General features: G+C 35.5%; 1 protein-coding gene across 1 annotated transcript; it reads right to left on the reverse strand.

The window, feature by feature from the left end:
• Positions 1-418: 418 nt before the first annotated feature.
• LOC136824628 (ectonucleoside triphosphate diphosphohydrolase 1-like) lies at positions 419-13,008 on the reverse strand. The gene is made up of 11 exons (XM_067080619.1): positions 12,924-13,008; positions 8,361-8,488; positions 6,173-6,394; positions 5,603-5,756; positions 3,769-3,925; positions 3,256-3,450; positions 2,719-2,878; positions 2,329-2,474; positions 1,794-1,907; positions 1,121-1,252; positions 419-722 (listed from the first exon to the last, which is right to left on the reverse strand). The coding sequence occupies exons 2-11, from the start codon at positions 8,377-8,379 to the stop codon at positions 501-503; spliced, it is 1,521 nt and encodes a 506-aa protein (XP_066936720.1). The 5' UTR covers positions 8,380-8,488; positions 12,924-13,008; the 3' UTR covers positions 419-500.
• Between the last annotated feature and the right edge of the window lie 6,087 nt (positions 13,009-19,095).

The following is a 19,095-nucleotide window of genomic DNA, read 5'->3' on the forward strand; positions in this document are numbered from 1 at the left end:
ACTATTCTAAAAACAATTTTGGTACACAGGAATCTGACAAAAAGCCACAACCTTAACCTTGACTAATCAAAGAAGGCCCTAACGTTCTGGGATGAGCTGGAGTTTTTTTACAAGATACTTCACTAATTGGTCATTTGAAGTGATAGAGATGACGCGTTCTTTAGAAAAAGTAATAAGATTCTTTTATTACATCTTAACGACCAACCAAATCAAATAAGAGCTTGTAAAAACTCCAGCTTGTCCCAACGTTCTTCGTCGATGATAACCAGTGGATCCCGGCACCCCTGAGTCGCTGCCCCTCGATGTTATTTTTCTATGGGATACTTAAGGATTTTGTGCAAAGAATTTTATTGTACAGGGCCCTAGAGGTATCGCTGACAAATTATTCATTCGGTGAAAAAATTATTTGAAGAGCTGGTTTACTGTTTTATCGTTTACAATTTCCCCAGATTATCTCTTCAATAATTATGGATACGACGGAAAATATCCTCCAATCAATATCATACCGTCCTATTAGATACACTACCATTTTTATTGTTGCTACAGAAACATAAGTAACTAAATAAAAACAACCCAAGTACAAGCAAGACAGCGGAGATAGCTATAACAACATAATAGTTCGTTGACTCTAAATCTCTAGTTACTTCCATAACACTTGGTGACATATCTGGAGTATCTTCAATGATGGAGCCCATAGTCCAACTTATCTTCTGATCATTAATCTAAAAAGAATGAGAAGTGATTGCTATTCGAGCTCAGTTACTAGCAGCGCAGGGTTCAGTTTTTAACGTAGAAATAAGCTTATTTGACAGGTATGCACTCTAAGGATAAAAGCAATACTATACCTTAATTGCAATTACAACAAATTTACAAATTTCTCTTAGGAAAGAATTGAGATCAAAGTTCTATTGTTTTTCAGCTCAAAAAGTCCAACCAGTATGGATGGCTTTGAGAGAAGTTTTTCCCATTCAATTTTCAATGGGGATGAAAGCAAAGCCAGTTTGCCGAGTAGGGCTGAAATTGATCTTTCCAGTGGGGTTGGGGTCCTGCCAGGTTTGTAAATACTGTGGCACAGGTGTGTCAGAACGCACTGTCTGTCAAAATATAGCACGTGGTTTACCTTTCTTGCAAAATTGATGACGCCTTTCTCCGTCTTATTAATTTTCAGCAAGTTTTGAAGAACGAAGTTAGTATATGTATTGGATAAGCAATAATCGTATGAATATTTTCCGAATCCGGTACGGTTCTTCACCTGTGGATGCAAATCATTCAAAATGCTTTAATGAGAAGTGATTAATTGTTGTACAGGTATAGATTATCAGCAACTTTATTCTTTGATCACAAAAAATAACTATACAAGGGGGTAGACGAACCTTTTCGAGTCAAAAAAAAGATATGTGTGAACATCCCTTCGAAAAAGGCAAAATTTGCAAAAAGGCATTAAAGTGAGGGTGGACAAATTGAAATCAGTCTTTTACCCCCGAGAAATCTTTGAATAACTTCTTATCTGCTGAAAGAATTTAAAAGCACTCCTTTAGACTCCCTGGGAATTCTTCTTGTGCTACACCCTGGAAATATTCGTCTACCCCATATATGGAGATATATGAAATGGCCTAATCCTGCTACAGAGTTGAGAGGAAAAGAAAACTTATAACTATAAGCAGTTGGAGTATTAATTCAAACTCGTAAAGGTCAAGGATAGAGGAAGTAGTTTACTGAACGCCTCCATTATGGCTGTTAGTGTTAAGCTGGGAGGGGATTTAAACTCATGAAGGGTTTAGAGGCAGTTGTACCTCATTTAAAGGTGTTGTGCATAGTTCTTTCGTTTTGTTTTCGAAATCGTTCTCTGTGAAATCATCAGGTAGTTGCAAAAATTCTGCAGCAAAATATACACCACCACCTATACCCTAAAAATAAAAAACATGAGAGGAATATGAGTTGGTGAAATTCAGGAAATCGACACAGCTATCTATTGAAAGTCTGATCAGTTTTCAACAGTTTTAGGCAAGATTTCAAAGAGCAAAATATCAATTTTTAAGGTTTTCGGGCATTTTATCGGGTGTTTTTGAAGCTTTTCTATACTTAAATTGTTTTACAGATAAACTTGCTCTAATTCGAACCTCTATTGTTCGAATCTTTATGTAATTCGAGCTAAAACATTTGTCTTCTCAGCTGGAAATCCGTATGAAATACTCTCCGTAACTCGAATATTTCTATAATCCGAATAAAATCTTTATCCCTTGAAGATCGAATTAGAGAAGTCGTGAATAGAAGTACATGGTAGAAATACACAAAGATAGTATGAAATATATTTTCAGAGACGCATACCGTGAAATGACCATAGAGATCAGGCTGATAAGCATCAAGGGTTCCACAACTTGAGTGTGTGCAATTCTTTTTGAACATAGATTCCACTTGTTGTTTACACGCGTCAAAATCACCGGTACCAACGAATGTGAATGAATCTGTTGCGTCTGAAAATATGTCATAAACATGGAAATATTGGAATTATTCAAAGTATGCTGATGAAGTGATTCTAATAGTTCTTTCGATTTTAAGATGAATTCCAAATTATAGTAAGATTCACTGATCTGAGATGATGTACTAGGCTGCATCGTTTCGTCAACACTGTCTATTATCAGCGTTGTGTCCGAGGCTTTGGTAATTAGTTCAGTAAAATATCTAGCTAACCGATAATGGAAAAAAGTGAAAACTTACTCATGCTTGACAAGTCTGGGTTTATCGATTGGCCGAATAATTCTTGAGCGAAATCGCCTTTAACACAAGGCACTTCAAACAAATCAGTATACGTTTTGCTGACGTTGTATCCTTGGAAACCACATGGATTCATGATGGTGGCAGAGTTGTTGAATTTATCCTATGATTGAAAGAAAGTGCTGAGAATTAATTTGTTAGTCAGTAAATCAATTTTTTTCAATATTTAATATCTATTTTCCACCAAGTTCGGTATAAATGCTTTAGTTGTACTGATCTTTAATAGAAACCTCCGAAATTGTAGAGGACCGAACATACAGTTGACTCTCTCTAATTCGATTTTCAAGGGACTTACTTCAGACTGGAGAAAGATTCGAATTACAGAGGGTATTTTATGCTACTTTTCAGCTGAAGGGACCAATATTTTAGCTCGATATAGAAAGATTCTAATTTTAGAGTTACGAATTAGAGAGAGATGAGAGACTTTTCCATCATTAAACTTTAGTCTTTGGACTGAAAATCAGATTTTTCTGTACTTACCGCAGCAAGTTTAGCGTAGTAGCGTCTACCGAATTCGTCACGTCCCAAACACATGTATGAATGGGCGTATATTTTGTACGATTTACCATTCAGCGAAACCTCTTCAGAGTAGTTTGAGGGTATGGAATTACTCGAGTGTGGTTCAAATGCGACTTGTAGAGAAGTACTACCCATCTCTAGTAACCCGCTTGTGTCCTAAGAATGGAAAGTTACAAGATATTGCACACAAGACAGAAAAAGTACTTTGTATGTAATAGTGAAGCTTCCTAGTAAATTTGCCATTTTTGGAAAAAAATATTAACTCCAAAACAATCTGGTATCCAGAGCCATTTGTACCACATCTTAATTTACTGACTAGAAGAGATACAATTTGTTATAGTAGCATCATAAAAAACGAGCTAAGATCAAGATATTCTTTCATCAATCACACGTTACGTTTTTGAAATCTTGCATCACGGCAAAGAGACCTAATAACGTCATCACGTAAACCGTGAAAATAAATAGAGTTCTTACGTCTGTAGATTTCAATAAGTGATTAACAGTCGTCCATGAATATTGTGCTTCTTTGATCCCAAGCATTGTTTCGGCCATTTTTACTGGGAACGATCCATTGTTTAATATTGCTCGAACAGCGCTCCATACATTATTGTAAGTCGTCATATTTTGTTCTCTAAAATGAAGAATTTCTAACATACGAATCTATCAATCTTGCATTCCCCCCTGCTATAAAGTTTCCGAGAGACTACATTATTGTAAAAGTCGACACAGTCTTAGCTCGCTTTTTCATGATTTCTATAGCACTCATGTCCTTCAGTAAAATCAAAAAGATGCACAAGTGGATCTGGTATTGCACTATTGTCACAAAGGAAAAGCTAGCACAGGTATGAAAGTAGGAAAAGCCCTAGAATTCGAGCAAACTTAGCCCCAAACATTTTTTCTACTTTTGATACTGTCCGCTATTTATAAAAGCGATAGTATGTTCGTATTGGTGTAATGAATGACAGTAGATATGCATTAAGAGGAGAGTATACACGGACCTTAGTGAGGTCTGTTAGCACAAAAATACTTCAGATGGTGATTAAAGCATGAAATTTGGCACAGATGATCCTTAGAGGGTCTAAAACTTAATTTTAAACAGTAACACCAAATTTTGCCACCTGGCCACCTGCCAGATGACGTCATCAGGTGGCTTAGCAAAAATTTATTTTTTTGAAAATATTTAAAATCAGATGGTATCAGCGGAAAGAACATGAAATGCTGATGAAAATCGAGGTATAAAACATGCCTTCAAAATCTTCCTATCAAAAGTTATGAAGGTTTAAAGTTTTGTGATGACGTCATCGTAAGCCTTTCCAGGCAAAACCTAAAATCCCGTAATAACGGAACTAGTTGATCAAATTTAGTGTTTTAAACATGAATCCATGTCAAAATTTGAAGTTCCATCTGATGCTTGGGTCTAAACAACATAGGAAGGCTTAAAACATCCAAAAAAGTTAGTTGGTTGTACACTGTGCTCCTGAAGGGAGAACGCTGCGTCGATTTGCCTTGTAAAGCTCAAAATCTAAGTTTTAGTATCCTGTAGGATTTAAAGCTTTTAATTCAATTTGAACATCGGAATCGGAAAAAGCAATGAATTTTGATATGAATTCATGTATAAAACATGAAATTTGGTCAATTTGTACCAAAATTACGAGGTTTTTAAGTTTTGCCTGGAAAGGCTTATGATGACGTCATCAAAAAACTTTCAACCTCCATAACTTTTGATAGGAAGATTTTCAAGGCATGTTTTATACCTCAATTTTTATCAGCATTTCATGCTCTTTCCGCTGGAACCATCAGATTTTGAATATTTTCAAAAAAATAAATTTTTGCTAAGCCACCTGATGACGTCATCTGGCAGGTGGCCAGGTGGCAAAATTTGGTGTTACTGTTTAAAATTAAGTTTTAGACCCTCTAAGGATCATCTGTGCCAAATTTCATGCTTTAATCACCATCTGAAGTATTCTTACGTTTTTATGAGCTACCAGACCTCACTACCCTGGCTTTTCTAAAAAAAATAAAATATGATGGGGTGAGGATATAACATTTTTGCGAAATTTATCCCCGGATGGTAGGTCTAACCCCCCGAATAAGCATCAGTTGACCCCTTGGACATTCAAAATTACCCTCAAACAGAGCGAGATTGCCCCAAACAGAGCAAGTTTACTCCCAAGGCAAGGTAAATTTTGTAGATTTATCACTACCCCCCGGACACTATATCCTCCACCCCCGGACACTATATCCTCTGACCCCTCCCCCCATGTACGAAAATTTTCTAGATGAGCCTTGTAGGGAAATCCAAACGCACCTGAGTTTACGCATACCAGCTGTAGCTTTCAAGTATAACGGGACATTAGAGGTAGAAACTTCTTTTGGAATATTCGTGGACGCATCTTCCAAACATTTGTTTAACAAAGGTTTGAGGTCGGATGTGCGTCCTCCATACTTGGATAGACCGTCACCTGTTTAAATAAAAGAACAATCAAATTCAGTAAGTTTTAAAAAAAATATTCATTTTTGATGACGTAATGTTTCAAACGCACCCAAAAGAGACCGGGTGTTTGCCACTAATTTCGAATCTAAACAATACAACTAGTGACAAACGCCTGGGCTATTTTGGGTGCTTCGGTATAAAACATTACATCATGAATATCATGAATGAACAACGGAGATTCAAAATGTTATGCTACGTTTAAAATCATAAAAGTTTCCAATTGAAAATAAGAATTTTTCAAGGTATTACTGATACCTTTGTTACTGTTAATGAGTTGATTGTTATCAACAACCAGCCCTTTTGTGTTGCAATTGCAAATTTCTTACTTGAACAATGCATGTACTGATGCGAACTGGAAAAAAATGAGTATGTGTGCAATCTTACCCTCACAATCCTCTTGCAATGTCTGTACATATTGATTATTATTATCAAAACTGTAAATATACATCCTCGTGCCAGACCCTCCAGCATCGAAAACAATACCAAATCTTCCTTGAACTTCATCCGTCATTTCTTCATTGTAGAAATAGGTTGAAACACCGATACCTACGGCGCCGAGAACGATGAAAAAAATTGCAACAAAAATCAAAATACCATATTTCCAACCTTAAAAGATAAGTAAAAAAGGTCTAAATAGAAATATCAAATTATAAAGATATTTGGCTTGAGTTTACCCATGAAGGTATGAAGTAAAAAAGGAGTTGAATTGCCGGTAATTGATCGTTTAAAACCTTTTGATTTCTTTTATAAAAGCCCGATGAAATACGACTTTTTAGCAGAACTCAAATTTGCTCTGAAAATTCTAATTATCAGAATTGAAGACTTCTAGCTCTCTAATATACGAGCATTAAATAAAACTTAGCCCCACGAAACAAGTCCAAAAACAGTGAATGAACAATGAATATATATGGCGCACGACGAGCTTCATAGATACACGCTTTTTTTTATAAGAATGGTGTTTTTTCCTTTCATCATGGATATTCTTAACTTTTTTGGCGAAAATCATCCAAAGATATTCTTACAACATTCTTAGGTTAAGATCGAAATTGGCAATCTACAGCCTTAAAAATGGCATTTTTAGGTTCAGTTGCTAAATTCCATGATGGTGATATTTTACCATATTCTAAATTTTTTGGCCATTTTCATTATGGACATTCTTATAAAAAAAAAGAGTGTGTATTTACATACAGTATAAAACACCAATAAGTCTTTCAACGCTGAACAAAGTTTGAATTGATGGCACTTCTTCGTATGCCTGGTTTTTCATCGCCATTATAGTTTTACTAAACCCACAATATCGCAGATTAGAATCTCTTAACTAAACCAAATGTGGAAGCAAAATTTTGATAATTTTTTTCTTTGACTTAATTTTCTTTGGTTTAATATTTCTTTTTCTTCCTTCATTTCACTGGAATCATATTTTAAGGCCTATATAGATTCAATAATGAATTATAGAAGCAAATAACAAAACAAAATCCAAATCCAAATGGCAAAATCTGTTGAAAAACTTGCTAGCAAAGTAAACTGGTTCAATAAGGCTTTTTTCATTCACTTCGAAACAGAAGTTACAAGGTTTGCTTCGAGAACGAAGGCTAGACTGGTCGTGACCTCGAAAGACTTCGCTGAAAATTTTATTACTGTTGAGTGAGAAACTCACTCATTGTGGTTGAACACACTTTAATATTTAGGGCTGGATCATAGACTAGAGACCTCAATTTTAAAATTGAATAATGCGATTTCTTCTTTGTAACGTTGTGAAGAGCTGCCAATGGTAAAACACCCCTTCACCGGGGTCATTAAGGGGTTCCAGAAAAAAAGATTCCCAGTATGGCGCGGGGTACGCTTTAAACATGTGAAGTTTTGCTTAATAGCGCACCGCGCTGAATCTAAAAATAGATTTTATTTTTGACATAATCATTACTCTCGATGTGTTTGTACGAGTTCCAATCCCATCAACCTTTGCGTTAATCTCTTTTGCACGTTAATTGCATCGTTTGACAAAAGATATATAACAGCTTGCACGTATCTTTAATTGAGCCGCGTTGAATTGTGGGATTGCAACTCGTACAAATGTCAAAAAAAGTGAAAAGTAATAATTATGACGTATGCATTGCGGAGCGCTACACGTTTTATTTTTTATTAGAACCCAGTTTATAAGAACATCGAGGCTGAAACTCTTCGAAAAATTAAGAACATCGTAAGAACATGCCCAGCCTCAGTTTGGAAAAAAATGACAAGAAACTATAATTTTTTCCTCTTTTCAAACAGTTTTAACCGAACTTAGGGATGGATTTTCTAAAATCGAGAGTGAAATATTGTCCAAATTTTACCAATTTTAAGTGCTCTTTATTTTGCATGATATTCCCGATTTAGAGAAGTCTGAAAAATTAAGAACGCATTTAAGAACATTTTAGGCTGAAAACTGCCAAAAAAATAAGCAAATCCAGGCTCAGCCAAATTTTAGGTGTTCTAATAAAAAAAAAAACGTGTATTCTTTATACTGGAGTGGAATATCTCCAAAAGGGTGTTGAGACAGGGGTGTGGCCCAAGTATTCTCTTTAATACAACTCACCATTTTTGTAAGCGACCATCTTTCCTATCTTTGAATATTTCTTCCTTCGGTATTTCTTGATCCTATTTTTCCTAGAACGTTTTGCTCCAACAACACTTCAAATGTATGTTACCTTGAAGATCTTCCTACTAAATGAAAAACGTAAAAATAAATAAACAAAACATTTGAGAAATGGTATCCAAGGCTAAAACAATGTTTATCTTTACTTCACCACGCTGAAACAAATTCGAATTTTCACAACATTTTCTAAAGATTTTCATCTTGATGTGATCTTGAATGCAATTTGCTTCTTCGAAGGTATCTGTGAAACGAAAACATTACAGTGATTTGGAATCTTAATGAAAACAAGTGATTTGAACGTTCATATAAAATTGTAAATCAACAAAACGGTGAAGATATTATGATGAACAAGACACATATTGAATGAGTCATGACTAAGAACAACCTTTTTCCTGGCATTATGCTTATTATTCAACATAGAACCCTTCAGGTTTTTACCAAAGCATATTTTTTACACCATCAATTTGGTTTGTGTCAATCAGATAAAGGGCAGAGAGCTTTTAACCAACCAAACCACATCCAATATTCCCGAGATTTCGAGACTGTTAAAAGTCAGTTTAGAAAAGTGGCTTAAACCCACGATAACATAGTCTAGCAAGTTAGACGGATAATTCAGACATAGTAGAAATAAAGCAAAAAGTAATGGAGGGAACAATTTTAGCCTTTTAGTCTTAGTTTATACAAACTAAATCCCGTAACAATAATCGTATATCATATAACGCCTATACTACTGTATTACACGCATTATAAACGACTCCAGTCTAACGATAACAACACATACGACATGAGTTGATATCTCGGTGTATACAATGTACGGCGAATATTCAAAATTGTATAAATCAATCTCTGAATTTTTTTGCACTAATCTAATCTTCACTTTTGACATGTTTGTAGAGTGTAATGAAACACCTCGCTTATAATCTATTAATCACGCTAATATAAAATCAATATTGACTACATTTATTAATTGAAACACAACTTGTAAAAACCAAGTCCAATTGGAATTATCGGGATAACTTCTTTAATCTTTGATTTTCGGGTTCAAACTTTGCTATCAGGTTTTGTTACAAATTGATACAATTGAACTCCAAATACCGTTTGTACAAAAAATTCACGACCACAGGCAACAAGACGGAAAATCTATGAAAAGTTCTTCTCTGAAAAGGAAATCTATACTATCTGCAACTTTAACAGGTGAAACAACGGATGTTTTCGAATGTTTATATTGTTGCCATAGCAATAAAGTTGATTCCTAAACTTTTCATGAACATATCGTAAAAACTCCGTCCGTCGTCATATATCACCGAACTGAAAACAAAGCCTGGAATGGATATCTGTCAATTTCCGTTGTTAGGGTTACGGATAGGGCTGCGCCGAAAAGTACATACTCCGTATCGAAAGGTACCGTCATGGCTATTACAATGTATCATAAATCCAAAGTCTTTTTACATGCATAAGCAATACCCTTTTGTTGGGTGAAGTTCGTCCAGAGGGACGCCCGTGAAACAATAAAAACTATAGGGGAAATTTCACGATGAAATTTTTAGTTTACTTAGAGCATGGAGGTATAAATAAAGAAGGAGATGAACCTGTCGGTAATTGGTCGTTAAAGTCTTTTATAAAATATATCAAAAGAAATTATAAGGCTCGCCCGATGAAATAAGACTTTCACGTAGAACTCAAGTTTGCTCTGAACATTCTAACTATCAGTATTGAAATTTTCTAGCCTTCTAATATACAAGAATTGAAAGTAAACATTTCGTTATCCGTTAAATTTTGATTTGGTAAGAGATTTTCTTAAGCCAGAAAATGGAAAGTTCAAATTCAGACTGGTGAAGACCACTGGAGAATTTTGGAGGAAAGTATCAAGCGATAGATTTCACTTTTAAGAAAACATGATCGAAAAATCATGTCATTTGATGAAGGATTGCCAAGTTTATTTGCCTTTTTTAAGTCCAAATATTTTCTTACACCGATGTAGACCAATTTCTAACACTTAAATGAGCCAATAAGATTTCAGCAATGGACAAGCATTGAAAATGCACGATATATGAGATTATGAGCATGCAAATCTCGTATTAATCGTAGGACGAAGGTGGTTATAATAACATAATCTCCTGTTTTTCTTTTTACCTCCATGCTTAGCAAAAAAATGACCATTATACATCCAAAGAAATCCCAGGCCTGGGAAATGCCCATTTTCAGGGTGGGGAAGTTTGCATAAAAAAATTCCCAGGGTTGTAAAATGGCTAAAATCACCCCCAAAATTTAATCGAAATATTAAATCGTTAAAAAATCTCAGGGCTAAAAAAAATCCCACCCCGAAAATAGCCCTTTCCCAGGCTTGGGATTTTAAGATTTTTTCTTGTGTAGACATAGACATTTAACAGCATATTCTAAGTAGCAAGATAGTACGGTAGAACAAACCAAAAAGCTTAGAAAAACAAACGAGCAAAGTAAAGACTCATTTTTACGTCAGCGTAAAAAGCTATCTATAAAAAATTCGCAGTGTAAAGTACTAAGAAAGCCAGACGAAGGCGATCAGTACAACTGATTTCAATTAGACGAACAGCGACAGGATGCACGAGAAAACTTCAAAAAATGATGCAGCTCTAAAAATTGGCAAGCTGTGATAAGAGGAGATATTTTGAAGTAATAAAAAGGATTTCATGTCACGAAAGATGCCATTGTTAAGTCTTGCATTATAATGATATCGTCTGGATAATCAGCGCAAAAATGATTCAAGAGAGACTATTGTTTACTTGACCTTTCCTTTCTCATAAATTCTAATACATCTCAGAATCGTGATTAAACCAGCAGTACTACTGACAAGAAAACTAATATTACACCTCGTTTGCATATCACTATAATTAGTTTATCTTTCTCTAAAAGGTTGAATGCATTGGATGCAGGTTCAAACGAAGCCATAAACAAAAACTCTCTTAAAACAATTAACACACACCAAGTCCATTAAAAGGTTTGGTTATCTCCAGTCAAGGTCCATATGTTATATTTCATGACTCAACAACATTTAAGTGTTATCAGTTAAAGCACCGCTAATGAATAAACTTAATTCTGGTTTCTTACTCTTACCACAAAAATTAGGTAATCCAAGAAACATTATACTGGAGCCTCATCATTCCCTCAGCTATTTACAATTCAAACTCTTGAAAAGGATATGAAATAAATGCTTTAAAGGTTGAAATGATGAAATTGCAGTGAAAAAATCCCTTGTTTTTCGATTAACCTTTTGTTTGCATATTACATACAAGCTTATCCATTCAAATCACTTTTAACCTAACTTTAATGACGAAAGTTCATATTCATAAGAAAATTCATACTGTTTAAGTCTGTCAAAGTCGATAATGACATTAACATGTTTACTGCTGACATCGAAAAGTTTCTCTTGCGGAGACTGAGCTTTGTTTTAACACTGGCTGCGAAAATACGAAAAGTTAAAAGAACGTCAATTCAACGATGATAGAAATGCAGTAAAGGCAAGCAGGAAATAATTTCTATACTAATTCAGTGTCAAAAGTTATTCATGGTGTGATATTCCATGTTACTTTTAATGGAAGCAACTGATAAATGAAGCAACTGATAAATGAAGCCACTGATAAATGAAGATGAATTAGAGTTTTCACGCTATCCACGTTTTTTTCAATAAGAACATCGAAAATTTTTGTTGCCTTCGGATGTTCTTAGTTTTTTGAGTTTTAATCCTAAAAATGTCCTTAACATGTTCTTATTTTCGCCATTTTTGAGAATATGTTTTTGTCCATTTTCCTAAGCAATTGGGTGTTTCAGAGTCCACAAAGCCTTAAATTGTGCTTAACTTGATCTTAATATTTTGGCCATCGAAGCCTTATGTTCTTATATAGTTTGTTTTAATTTTAAAAAAACGTGTACTATATTTTCTAAATTCAAGAAGAACCCATAAAAAATGATTCTTGGAAAATATTTTCATACAAGTCATAACATTTCAAATACTCACAAAATACAGCGTAAAACTGTTCAATCATGGAAAATGAGGCTGAAAAAAGCATCGCTTTATCAAATTCATCGTGTGTCAACTCATACTCTTTAAAGGTATTCCACTTTTAATATAACAGCTAACCACAAACTACTTGACATGGAGTGTCAGATTTTTACATATTGGTACAGGTCTTAAATTTTATTAAGAAATTGACCTGTCAATATCAAGTTTGGAAGACAAATCCCTGATAAGTCAAATATTATACATATTAGTGTTGTGTTTCTTATCACGACTTGTTTTATTTCTTTCTTGTATTACTTTTTATGAGGCTATCAATAATGGTTTGTACTACAAGTATTCAAACTAACATGAACTGAAAGACTCCAATTTCATGCCACATCAATTAATGTTGATTATTGATAAACAACTTGCGGCGACCACAAACGGGAAATCTCTACAAAATGCCCCGTGGCTTGACTAAAAGCTACGAAAACTCATAACCGCAACCTATATAAAGAAACTTTAACCCTGACTATCATCATTCACACCAAGAAGGAAAATCCTCCCAAATCGTTGTAAACGCAATTTCATTCATGATAAAATTCCAGTCTATAAAGAAAGAGTGGTCGATGATTATATAGAAAAAAGTGAGGCACTGATTACCCGACAAAGAATAAGAAAACCGAAACTGGCTGACCTTTTCACAAAATTGGCAGCTTTTGTTGCATAAAATGATTCCAATTAGCAAACATTAATAACGTCATTAATTAGTCATCATTACTCAATATCTTGTCGTTATCACGTACAATGCCTTGGGGAGGAAAAGTATCTAAAACCATGTTCGCACGTGACGGTTCCATTTCGCTCCGAAACGAAATCATGCCATTTTATTAGTTAGAAGTGACGTAACACTTGAATGTAACCAATAGAATGGCTTCATTTCGTTTCGGAGCGAAACGGAACCGTCACGTGCGAACATGGTCTAAAACCTTTCATCATAGCTAATAAATTAGACTCTGACAGCGATTTGGGAGAAAAGGTTTACTGGCGTAGCATAATTTTCAGCTCTCCTACGCAACGCAATAACATTGTCTACTGAGAGTACGACGATCTGTAAAAGCTTGTTTCGACATGAAATTCATCAAAAAGAACAATTGCTTCATAAACATTTTCGTCAATCTGAGAAATAACAAGCAACATGCTGAACGGACCTACCTGGTGATCAAAATCAGATAAAAATAGGACAAATAGCAAGAGAGTAACAAAGTGGAATGAGCAGCTTGAATATAGGCACATTTTGGCCAAAATTTGCCCCAAAAAATTATTTTTTGAAAATCGGGCTTCATCAGATTTTAAAGATACCATTTTACATCAAAGTGCAAAAAATCAGAAAAGAATATCGATCCAATCGCGAGAAATGTTCTTTTTCCCTAAAAATGACATAAGGGAATTTCCCCAAATAAGAAAATCCGAGTTTTACGGCCAAAGACAATTTTCCGGAAAAAAGGCATCAGTCGTGTTTTAGAGAACCTTGCCTTTTATCTTTGTCCAAAAAATTTGAAAAAACTAATGAAGCAATTTCACACAAAGTCCAGAAAACCCCATTTTTAGGCACATTTTGGCCCAAATTTGCCCCAAAAAATTATTTTTTGAAAATCGGACTTCATCAGATTTTAAATATTACCATATTACATCAAATTACAAAACCAGAAAAAAATATCGATCCAATCGCCAGAAACGCTCTTTTTCCCTAAAAATGACATAAGGGAATTTCCCCAAATAAGAAAAGCCGATTTTTACGGCCAAAAAAAAATTTCCGAAAATTGCTTCAGTCACTTTTTAGAGAACTGCTTCAGTCACTTTTTAGAGAACTGCTTCAGTCACTTTTTAGAGAACCTTGCTCTCCATCTTTCTGCCAAAAATCAGGAAAAACTAATGAAGCAATTTTGCACCAAGTCCAAAAAAAACTTATTTTTAAGTAGTTTTTGGGCCAAACTTGCGAAAATCCGTATTTTACGACGAAAAAAAATTTTCCGAGAAAAATTACTTCAGCCACATTTTAGGGTACCTTGCACTCTATCTTTCTGTCAAAAATCAGGAAAAACTAATGAAGCAATTTTGCACAAAGTCCAAAAAACCTTATTTTTAGGTAGTTTTTGGCCCAAATTTGCACCCCAAAATTTTTTTTCAAAAATCGGGCTCCCTCACTTTTCAGGCATTGCTATTTTGTATCATTGTGCAAAAAATTAAAAAAAACTAATGAGCCAATCCCGAGAAAAGCTTGTAACAGACGAACGGACAAGGGTCAAATTAAAGGACCTCCCGTGTAATGTGATTCATCAAATTTTTAGTATATTTAAAAAAGCAAAAATATTTTATAGTTCAATTTTCAGTGTCTTGTTTTTGTCAGTGTCTTTTTGTCCCCAGCGTCCTTTGTTTTCCCAGTGCTTTCTTTTTCAGCGTCTTTTCTCTCTTGTGCATTCTCGTGTTACATGCGTCGTTTGTTTTGTTCTATGTTTAAAGTCATTTATCTATGTTATCAATTATTTCAAATACTTTGTCAGTTATTATCATTTTGTCATTTAGTCATTATCTAGTAATTAATTATTTCACACGCATTTTATTTAATTATCATTTGATTTCTCAAGAGTGTTATATATTCATTGTTTTTATATCTTGTCAAACTATTTTTTTTGTATCAAATTTATCATAAAAAGGCCAACTTTTTCTCACTCGCTACTCAGTCACAAGTTGACTATGAGAGAGTCAACATCAATATGACTTTAAATGACAAATGACAATAATCAGAATTTAACTTCAATTTCAACTTTGTATTTTCACTGGCTCACATTTCCAGCACACATTCTTGGCCAGCTGGTAGGTTTTTCTTGTTTCTTGTTTGCACTTTTTCTGTTTTCTTTGTTTCTTTTGCATAGTGACTGTTCAGGCCTTAGGTTAAGTTAAGTTAGGCTCTACTTGTCAAATACATTTATAATTCAAGGCTCAATTTATTTTGTTAATTAGAAACTTAGGAATTTTCATTAATTTTATTTTTTAGTTTGAACTTGAACCTCAATATCAATTCATCAATCAACGTTACAAATTCTTGTCTGTGTGTGTGCGTGGACTTACATTCAAACAGAACCCATCTCAACATCCGCTGATCGTGCAGCAAATCATTTCAATCAATTCAATTCATTCAACTTATTTCAACTGAATCAGTCAAATCTCTCAACTTATTATCAACTTGTTCACGTTACTCAATTTACGTGAATGTCAAGACGTAATCTTCGTCGGATCGATTACAAAATACTCAACTCTACTGGACAGATAGTCGAGAAAGTTGCCACGTCAGAGGAGTCTTCAACTGAATTTCAAATCTACTCAACAAAATCAACATTCAACGAGATGCCATCTCAATCTGCAATCAACATCAAAGTCCTTATCCAGGAGGTAGCTGACACTATTGACGAAAATCCTGTCGAACCTGGAGCTGACTACAAAGACGTCATCGAGAGGTTAATCGAGTTACGTAAATCCATTCGTTCCAATGAACAAACTCTCGTTACTGAAACCCCCGATCCAATCTTGACAACAACCATCCTAGAGACACTCAACGTGATGAAGGATTACATCAAGGATGCTACCAGATCCAAACGTCATTTTCAAATGGTACAAGCAAAGCAGGAAAGTGATGCTGTTGACCGTAAGGAAAAATCACTTCTATTCTCAATAAAAGATTCTAAAAATTCTATCGAGGAGCTTATTACTCAGTTCTCACGCCAACCAAAAGACTGTTCCAACGAGGAGTTAATGGACATGAAATCAAATCTATCATCACATATCAACTTAGTCAATGAAACTTCAAAACGTCTTGAATCCATCTCTTCAGCTGAAACCAACAATGAAACTACTACAGAAGCAATCCAACGTCTATTGGAACGGTATGATCATTTGACTTTATTAAAATCTGTGTACATCAGAGATCTCAACAAAGAAATCGATGACCGTCAAGTCTATAAGCAAAAGTTGTTTTCTGAATCGAACCTGAACATTAAACTTGAGAAGTTTTCTGGATATTCAGATAGTATCGATATTTATACCTTCAAGTCAAAATTTGAAAGACTACATCTCAAAACTACTCCGAAACATCTACTTGCTGATTTACTCAAGAATAACTATCTGAAGGAACCAGCCCTGAGTTGTGTCAAAACTCAAGATGACATAGACGAAATTTGGGATCGACTGAATCAAGCCTATGGCAACGTCATGCTCATCCTCCAAAGAAAAATCAACCAACTGACGTCATCAAGTTCCATTCAACGCTCCAAAGACACTGGATCAATCATTGAATCAATGACCAATATTTTCAACCTCATCAAGGACCTTACATCTTTGGCAAGGGAACATCACGTCGAGAATTATCTGTATTACGGTGGTGCAATCAACAAAGTCTATAACCTGCTTGGTGATGCCAGGCTATCAAGATGGTTAACACAGATATCAAACGTCACTCTTACACCTGAGGAGACTGTGCACCTTCCTCGAAGATGAGCTGAAAATCCAACACCAGAAACTGACAGTGAAATCAAGCATTCAAGACAACAAGACCGATAATAAACGTCCAAACAACCAAGATTCATCCAAACGAACTGGATCAAATCAAGACTCATCAAAGAACAACGGGACTCAGAGGTATGGATTTTCTTCTTTTCCTTCCATACCTCAATCTGAGCCCATTTGCTGCATCTGTGGTGCAAAAGACGGAAATGATGAACATGTATCCACTCTTGGTCCTGGAGGCACCAGGATTCTTCAGTACTACACCTGCAAGAAGTTTGTAGAATTAAGTCCAGCTGATAGACTCTCATTACTAAGAAGCAAAAGATACTGCTTTCAGTGCCTTTTTCCAGGTGCTGATGCTTCATCACCTAAGCACAAAGAAGGGAGATGTCAACGTGATTACACCTGCCCAAATCCTATCCACCAGAAGTATCCAACCAAAAAACACGTCCTTGTTTGCAACGACCACAAGGAGGATCAAGTCAACAAAGATTTGTTATCAACTTACAAACAACGCTGTGTCCGAAGCTCCAATCTGCCAGAATTTTCCAAAAACATCAGTTTATCATTTCATGCACATGAATCGTTCAAGACGACTCCAACATCTGGTGATAAAGAATCAACTGACCAGCGTGGTATTTACATGCTACAAACAATCTCAATTGACAAACACCCATACACTATCTTCTATGACACAGGGTTGTAGTGACTTTATCGTCAAACGTTCAGCCATTCAATCACTTGGTTCAAGAGCTACAAAAATGTCATCCCAAGTTACGTCCATCGGCGGAGTTGGTCAAACATCATTGCAGTCATTTGGAACCTTCAACGTCAAAATCCCAATGCACGATGGCAATTTAGCATCATTCAATGGCATATCACTTGATACGATAACCGCTACCTTTCCACAGTATCCACTCACTGATGTTTACACGGAGATTGCTCAAAGCTACCACTCATCCGATCATTGTTCAACTCGACTTCCATCTGTTCCTTCAAGTATCGGAGGAGATGTCCACTTCATGGTTGGTATTAGCTATTTACGATATCACCCAAAAGTCGTATATCAACTTGCGTCAGGACTGACGATCTATGAATCAGTTTTCAACAACCAAGATGGTGGTCGTGGGGTTATTGGAGGACCTCATGAGATTTTCACGAAAATTCATCAAACATTCTTCAATCAAACACCAACTTCCTTGGATTTTTGAGTGATCAATTATCATTGTACCGAACTGGAATTCAAGTGAATCCAGATGTCAACAAGTTATTCTCTTACTCATCGTATCCCATCAAGCAATTCGAAGAGATAGAATCAACTGGTTCAACCATATCTTATCGGTGCATCAAGTGCAGAGAATGCAACGATTGTAAGAATTCAAACATCCCAGAGGAAATCAGCATCAAAGAAGAATATGAGCAGAACATCATTGATTCATCTGTTAAAATCGACCCTGATACGAAAACTGTCACTGCAACTCTACCCTTTGTTGCAGACCCTCTCACCAAGTTGGCACCAAACAAGAGCATCGCCCTGAAGATATATCACCAACAGCTTCGAAAACTCAACAACTCTCCATCAGATAAAGTCGAAATCATTTCATCTGAAGCAAAACTTCAAGATCTTGGTTTTGTGGACTACATTGAAAATCTTAATGCTCAACAACAATCAATGCTCAAGGATGCACATCGATCCACAACTTCATACCTTGGAGAGTCGTATGGAAGGCTTCATCTGTCACAACTCCTTGTAGAATCGTCTTCGATGGATCACACCCAACATCAACTGGCTTTAGCATCAACGATTTACTGGCTAAAGGTCACAATAGTCTCAATAAACTCCAGGAAATACTCATCCGTTGGACAATCCATCCCATCGGCTTTCATACTGACATTAGAAAAATGTACAACACCATTAGACTCCACGAATCCCATTGGTGTTACCAACGTTACCTCTGGGAAGAATCAATTGACTCAACCAAAGCTCCAAAAGAAAAGATCATAAAGACTTTGATCTATGGCATTCGTCCAAGTGGCAATCAAGCCGAATACGCCCTTCGTTCGATCTCGACATCCTTCAAAGATCAATATCCCAAAGTTGACGAAATCCTTCAACACGACGTCTATGTTGATGAT

The sequence above is a fragment of the Clytia hemisphaerica genome, unplaced genomic scaffold (genome assembly GCF_902728285.1).
Source record: "Clytia hemisphaerica strain Z4C2 unplaced genomic scaffold, Clytia hemisphaerica genome assembly, whole genome shotgun sequence".
Taxonomy (NCBI): domain Eukaryota; kingdom Metazoa; phylum Cnidaria; class Hydrozoa; order Leptothecata; family Clytiidae; genus Clytia; species Clytia hemisphaerica.